Source organism: Melanaphis sacchari, unplaced genomic scaffold, assembly GCF_002803265.2.
Source record: "Melanaphis sacchari strain LSU unplaced genomic scaffold, SCAv2.0 Contig364_pilon_pilon, whole genome shotgun sequence".
In the NCBI taxonomy this organism is placed as follows: domain Eukaryota; kingdom Metazoa; phylum Arthropoda; class Insecta; order Hemiptera; family Aphididae; genus Melanaphis; species Melanaphis sacchari.
In genome coordinates this window covers 1,261-9,406 of record NW_020271227.1, presented here as the reverse complement: position 1 = coordinate 9,406, position 8,146 = coordinate 1,261, and the positions used below count along the sequence as shown (strand labels likewise).

General features: G+C 31.7%; 1 protein-coding gene across 1 annotated transcript; it reads left to right on the top strand.

The window, feature by feature from the left end:
• Positions 1 to 305: 305 nt before the first annotated feature.
• Positions 306 to 5,312, top strand: LOC112596882. Its single transcript, XM_025342707.1, has 4 exons — positions 306 to 616; positions 710 to 988; positions 1,539 to 2,968; positions 5,026 to 5,312. Exons 1-4 carry the CDS (start codon positions 306 to 308, stop codon positions 5,310 to 5,312), a joined length of 2,307 nt encoding a protein of 768 aa, XP_025198492.1.
• The last annotated feature ends 2,834 nt before the right edge of the window (positions 5,313 to 8,146 follow it).

Genomic DNA, 8,146 nt, shown 5'->3' with positions numbered 1-8,146 from the left:
TTAACACATCCGATATAGACAACATCATCAAACAACTCCCCAAACCATTTATTTTACTCGGAGACTTCAATAGTCATAGTGAATACTGGGGCTCAGACATAACTGACGCCCGGGGCAGATCAATTGAAAAAATCCTAGATAATGACTCGATTACACTACTCAACAACGGCGAACCTACCAGACTCAACCCGTCAAACAGTCATTTTTCCAATATTGACCTATCCTTCTCAAGTGTATCGTTAGCCCAAAGAATATCTTGGTCAATTCTACATGAAGTATACGACAGTGACCACCTTCCTATTTTAATGACACTCTTATCCACCAAAACACTGCCACCTCCTTACTCATATAGATGGAAATTAAAAAACCCGGACTGGTTTTTTTTTAATACTCTAGTTGATTCTTTTATGCAAGAAAATCCCCAATCTGATACCAGCACAATAGAGAACGATATCACGTTCATTTCAGAGTCCATTATTAGAGCTGCAGAAATAGCCATAGGAAAAACATCCAACTCGATTAAAAGAAACCGAGTTCCCTGGTGGAATGACCTAATAAGAGAGTCAATCAAACAAAAAAACAAAGCTCTAAAAACGTTCCAAAACTCAAAAAACATGTCTGACCTCATAAAACTTAAACAACTCCGAGCGAAAACTCGATACCTAGTCAAAAGAAGTAAGACTGACTCTTAGAAAACTTTCACTTCCAGTTTGGGACCTAAAGCTGACTCAGTTCTGATATGGCGCAGAGTTGGGTCACTCCGAGGCTTCTCCAAGAACCACCATGTCCACATCATGAAAGACACAAAATTATGCGCTGATCCCGACGAGGTATCCAATCTCCTAGGAGACTCCTTCTACCATAATAGCTCGGATGAAAATTACAATACAACTTTCTTTGAAAACAACGTACATATGAGGAACCAACATCTTATTTCTAACATCAGCCCACATCTTAATGAACAAACAAAACTCAACTCTCCAATACTGTTAGCTGATATGTACAGAGTTTTACCAAAATGTAATAGTCTTGCCCCAGGACCAGATGGGATACCTTATAAATTTATCCACAACCTCCCTATGAGCGCCTTAAATTCAATTATTCGAATATACAACAAAATATGGTCATCCGGACATATACCACGAAATTGGAAGCACTCCATAATTATTCCCATCCTCAAACCGGAAAAAAAAACAAATTTGAAACTAAATCATACAGACCAATATCCCTCTTGAATACCATGGCAAAGATATTGGAAAAAATTATAGATTTTAGACTTAGATGGTTTCTTGAAAAAACAATTTGTTGGACCCTCGTCAGAACGGCTTTCGAAGACATAGAAGTACCACTATCACATTACATGACATACAAGAGGAAATACATTCAACACTCGAAGCAAAACAAATGATGGGCCTCATAGCCCTTGACATATCAAAAGCATATGATACTACATGGCGCCCTCGTATTATTAAAATATTATCAAACATTTTCTGTAAAGGTAATCTGTTTAACTTTATAAAGAATTTTCTTACCGACAGGACCTTCCAGGTTAAGAGCAACGAAAAACTGTCCAAAATTTACATTCAAAACAATGGCGTACCCCAAGGATCTACACTATCGGTATCGCTTTTCCTATTAGCGATTAATGATATTCCACTAGGTATACAACCTCCTGTTAAGTGCACACTATATGCTGATGATTTCAATATATTCTGCAGAGGCATCAATACAAATAGAACTATAAAATACCTACAGAATGCAATAACTGCACTACAAGACTGGTCACTTGTCTCAGGTTTCTCTTTTTCAGTCGAAAAATCACAATGTATCTTCTTCACTAATAAAAGAAATATTGGTAACACCACCATATCTATGAACAACACCCCCATACCAATAAAAAACACCATCAAAATATTAGGCATACGGTTCGATTCTAGAAACACGTGGATACCTCATCTCAAGACCACCCGAAAAGACGCACTTCTAAGAATGAATACGCTTAAATGCCTCGCCCACAAGTCGTGGGGAAGTCACTCTTCTAGCCTTTTACAAATATATAAAGCATTTATTTTCTCCAAACTCGAATACAACTCTTATCTGTTCATAAAAGCTAAGGCAACAGCACTCAAAATGATTGATACCGTACACAACACAGGGCTAAGACTAGTTACTGGGGCCTTTTGTTCAAGCCCGATTCCCAGCGTCCTTAATACAGCCAGAATAACCCCACTCGACATCAGGAGAGTACATAGCTCCATACTACTAGCAACCAGACGCACCCAAATCAACCTCAAGGTAATGAATCAAATGAATGACACCCTTAAAGACCTTCCATTTTCTCACCTGAACGTTATCAAGAACGAAATCATACAGACACTCCCTTGGCTATTAAACAACCCCATTAACAGTGAACTAAGTAAATATTCGAAGGACGACACCGCACCCATAATTTATAAACAACACCTATGTTCAATCACCTCCAGGTTTCACGATTGTACCAAAATATACACGGACGGTTCCAAAATGGAAAACGGTGTCGGAGAGGCTGTAGTAGTCCAAGACCACGTTTCCATGCTGAGACTACCTAATTTTTGCTTAATATACACAGCCGAAGCAATGGCCATATCATTCGCCCTAGACCTCATCAAAACAAAATGCATACATAAAGCAGTAATCCTTAGTGACTCACTTAGTACCTTGAGGAGCATTGAAAACATCTCCAACCCAAATGAGATCGCCAGAAAAATCCAGAACCAGATCTACAACCTTACACAAACCGGCTACTCGATTACCTTAATATGGATACCCAGTCACAATCAAATTCCGGGAAACGAAAGGGCTGATGAAATAGCACGCCAAGCAATAACCTCCACTAATGCCATTAGACTTAATTACTTTACCCTGCACGACGCCAAATCCATATCCAGTACAATAGTAAACAACATATGGCAACGGGCATGGAATCAAGGTACCTCAAAATTAAACCAAATTAAAAACACCATCCACACATGGCCCTCTCCACCAGGCTGCTCAAGGAAAATGGAAACCGCAATTAATAGAATTCGTATAGGACACACATCGATAACACACCAGTATCTGATGAAGAAGGAAGACCCACCACTATGTATCAGCTGCGGTGTCCCTCTCTCAATAAAACATATTTTCACGGAATGCCTTTTGTACGAGACGGAGAGACAAGAAACGGGCGTCTCAAACATCCTATCGGAAGCTTTACACCCGGACAATATAGAAAACGCTATAAAATTTATTTGTAAATCTAACATAATTAATAATATTTAATATTTATATGTAACAACATGTTAACTCTTTGTTGCCAATGGCCATAGTTGCCGAGGTTTTAATTAAAAAAAAAAAAAAAGTATTATTATTATTATTATTATTGTTATAACTATTTCTATTGTTTTTAATTAATTCACATTTTTATTGTGTACAGTAAATTGTATTTTTTTTTAATATCATTAAATACATACACATAATTTATTAATATAAAAATACGAGTTTTAAATTTTAAATTTGGCGAGAAACAGTTTGGCCACCACCAACGAGAAATTTCACTGAGCGCACGGCGGTCATCCGCACGTTTTCGTGATGACTGATGAGTACTGTAAATTACTAACCATCTGATTGATATTAGTTATCAGTAAACACCAATAGTGCGCTAAATAGGTGTGGACTGTAATGTGCAATGGGCCGCGACGGAGCCGTTAGTTATTTTTACGCAAACCGTGCCATGTGCCATGCTGATAACAATTATTGTTTTAATCCCTTTTTAGTCAGTTATATTCAACTTAATTTATATTATATTACATTGTAATATATTAGTATTGTATATTGTTTTATACCTGTAATATTTATTTTTATAATGGCTAAATATTCTTTATTCGACAAATATATATTTGACATTTTAAACATTGGTCGTGATTCTTCATCATTAAATCTGTCATCTTTATTGAGTGACAATGAAGGAGAAGTTAAGTAATTTCCATATGATGAATTTCTACAGTTTTTAGACCAATTTTCTAAAGAAGATTTTACACAAATAAATGATTATTGTGAAAGTGAACATGAATCAGTCGAAGTAATTATTATAAATAATGACATACAAAATAATATAGCTGTTTGCAATGATATACCATTCGATTTAACGTTAAACACATCACGTTTCATTACCTACACCAATTTCAAATTCAAATAATTTTCCAGTTTGTTTTGAAAATGTTGATGCTATTACAAAACAACATATAATTTGGTCAGAAAACCCATTTAAAATTTTATTTTTATCTTTAAATCGTGTTGAAACATCAGATTACCCAAATAAATTACCTCGTCCATTGGATTACTTTATAAAATATTATTTTCATGACGTATTTAAGGATATGGCCAAGTATACTAATATGTATGCTGAATAAAAAATGACTTCAAATTTAAAAAAAAAAACATCTTCGTCCGAAATGAAAGTTTTTGTTGCTATTCTCGTGTTATATGGTGTTCTTAAATACCCCAGAACACGAATGTATTGGGAAGAAAATATTAAGTTAATATTGTTTCTGAAAATATGTCGAAAAATCAATTTTATGAATTAAAGTCACTCTTATGTAATCAAAGTATCTGGGAAAATAATTATAATTTCTTCGTTAAAGTTCGCCCTTTATACAATTCGTCCTAAAAAATGCAATGATTTTCCCGTAGAACAATCATTGTACGTTGACGAATAAATCATACCATATAAAGGCAATTTAAAAGTTAAACAATATATTAGGGATAAATCTACGCCTTGATGTGTGAAAAATTATCTTCTATGTAGTGATTTAGTTTATAACTTTATTTTATATTAAGGAACCACTCCAAAAGTTAACGACAATATGAAAAAAAATTTGGTCTTTGTGGTGCTTAAGTCTTGAAATTAGTTGGAAAATTAAAAAAAAATCACATTATTTATATTTTGATTATTTTTTTTCCTCTATAATTTATTTTGTGTGTTGTTGAAAAATAAAATATATGCAGCTGGTACTATTAGACAAAACCATTATGCCAATCCTTCGTTTCCAAATGATAAAACACTAGCCAAAATGGAACGAGACTCTTGTTATGAAGTAACATCAAACCATACAATTGGTTTGACTAAATGGTTTAATAACAAAACCGTATACATGGGATCAAATTTCATTACATTTGATAACTCTATTATTACCGTCAAAAGATTTGATAGAACATTAAAAACTATTATAGATATTGCACACCCAGAAGAAGAACGACACAACTCAAATATAACAATTATACAGTACAGGTAAAAATCATAATGGCTAAAAATTAAAATTAGCATAAAAATTAAATTTCTCATTCTACATACTTGGTATTTACACCAATAGATTCAAATTCATACACTCTATCAAACATGTATCCTACAAATTTAAAAGAGTTTTGGGTCTAATATTAAAATTAGTTATGTCTATTTTACTTTTTATTTTTTTTATCATAACTTTTGAGTTGGGTCTATTTGTAATAACTAGAGTTAGGATGTTGATGACTTGCATTTTTTTCCTTTTATTTTGTACAATGCTATCCTTGCTAAAAATTTGTTTCATGCTCCCTTGATGCAGAATATTCTAATTTTATTTTGCATTTTTTGTACTTTTTATACAATGTGAGGCATTTTTCACAAATTATAGATTTTAGGGCAAATGTTACACAAAATATGTTACGCAAATATTTTTAATATAATTTTTTTTATTTATATTTTACTTTTTAATTTATTTTTAATATTAAAATTTATTTATAAATTATTTAAATGCTTCTACTATTACACCCATTATTATACCTATATTTCTAATAAAAATAATTATTTATAAATAAGTTTTTTCACTTACTTAATTAGTATTTTAGATAACTTTTAAGGTCATTTTTTGAAGTTTTTAGGGCATTTTTGTGTGTTTTTTAGGTCATCAACATCCTAACTCTAGTAATAACTAAGAGAACACGTACTATTAATTTATATGATTGTTGCGTTACATTATATTTTATTTAACATTTGGTAAGTTTAAAAAAATATCAATTTATAAGTCATAAGTAGAAAATAATTAGTTACACTACTCTTAAAATAAAACTATAATATCAAAAAAAAAAAAAAAATTTGTCTATTGCGGCACGTACATGGGTACTATTTTTATAATACAAAAAGTCATAAAATATCATGTTTAAATACTATGAAAATAATTATGATATAGTTTGGGTATTAAATTTTGCTTACACAATTCTAGCAAATCACATTTTTTTGCTGCACTTATTTCAGGTGGACAGTCGTAAACTTTTTTAAGTTCCATATTGTTGAAATTACTATTGCGTGTTTCTCTCCTCATCTAATAAATAATACAATTTAAAAAATAAGTTCTTCGGATTTTATTATATTAATAAATTTATTTTAAATTTAAATTATAATCACCTTTACTATTTGGTAATCCGTATTTTTAAATGATGTTCTTAGTTTCAATGTGTATGGATTTGCTTTGTCGACACGAATTTTTTTAATGTCATTCCACAGAACTTTTTCACCATTTACATCAATGTTAAAATTTGTACCGATATCTTTGCTTAAATCTTTTAAATTGAAAAAATCTTCAGAAGACATTTCTTTTACGGTGTATGGTTTTCCTTTTTGTTTTGCCGACTTAATAACTGATACCCATTGAGACGGTACATAGATCGGGCCACTTCGGAGTACCAATTTTTTTTGACGTTCTATTACTGAATGCATAGAGTCTCCTTCATTTTGTGTGTGGCCCACGATTAGAAACTTGTGACGAATTGTATTGATATTTAATACTAATGATGCGTATAAATATAAACATGCAATAAATTTATTTTTATTTTGTTCTAAACAGTTGTCAGAATAAAATATTATATTTGCTAAATTATTTTCAGTTCCATTAAATTCATTAGGCATAAAATCCAATAAACACGTACTAATTTCATTTGCACCCCGGTTTGCTATTGTCTCATTCCAGACGTAACACGTTCCTTCTCCGTTCTTCATATTATAAATTGTAAAATTGTATGCTGCTAAGCGTCTTTTGTAATAAAAGCTTGATACTTCACCGTTAGGTGCACTCAATATAGCTTGTAAATCAAAACAAGCGGTATACTGAAAACCATCGATTGCTTATTGTTTATCATCTTCTTTTTTCAATTGAACAGCATTTTTCATAAAGATGAAGATTTTGCAATAATTCTATTTCGTCAGTTTTATTTTCTGTATTTTTGTATGATTCACAAGTATTACATAGATTTTTTTTTGGTATAAAAAAACCAAAATTGTAATTAAAATTAAAAATATGTTGATACATAGCAAGATTAGACCACTTTTGCATACCTTGTTCTTTACAATATTCTACGTACATTTTGTACATTTTTGCTACATTTAAATTTCCAGAAATGTAAGTTTTTGTAGTCTGCTTTCTGAGATAATATGACTCAATTGTCGGAAAAAGTTCAATGTGTTTTTTTATCGACTCTTTAATATTTGAATCAAATGATTTTTGTTTCTTATGTTTGCCTCTAAAATCTTTGTCTAGAAAACCATTTTTCATTTTTTCTTTTACAGTTCGGATCATTCAACCTGAAATATTTAACGTATTCAAAAAAAAAGTTTTACATACTTTCACTCGTGTGAAATTAATATTTAAAAAAAAACCATAGTTCAATGGATCTTGAACTACCTGCTATCACATATCGATGTTTTGGATTAATTTCGGCGATATGCCTACTTACAAAGTCACGCTGTTTTGATAAATCTGCCAGATTCCAAAAGTCTTTGAAAATACATTTTCTTGCTCTTCAGTTATTTTACTGGTGCATTTAATTCTGCAATTCGTACTACATGGCCCTTGCATAGATTTAGCATCAATAATTTGCTTTTTCGAATTTATGTACTGTAATCCTGAATTTTTATTTTTACGCATGACATTTTTCTACCATTTTTTGGACAAACGCTTTCGTTTTCTAGTCGGTGTGTCAACTTCTTCCAAATCTGAAGATGAAGAAGTGGCCGGAACAATATTAACATCCGATTCTTGATATTTTTCAATTGGCGGTACATTTTCTTCATCGCTATTAAAAGCTAATATTGAAT

What these genes read in the sequence shown, in the direction of transcription:
- LOC112596882 (XM_025342707.1), top strand. Translation starts at nt 306, where the DNA reads ATGACACTCTTATCCACCAAAACACTGCCACCTCCTTACTCATATAGA. An exon ending in TTCCAAAACTCAAAAAACAT is followed by an intron (nt 617 to 709) that starts GTCTGACCTCAT and finishes TTTCACTTCCAG; the next exon opens with TTTGGGACCTAAAGCTGACT. An exon ending in AAACTCAACTCTCCAATACT is followed by an intron (nt 989 to 1,538) that starts GTTAGCTGATAT and finishes TCTTACCGACAG; the next exon opens with GACCTTCCAGGTTAAGAGCA.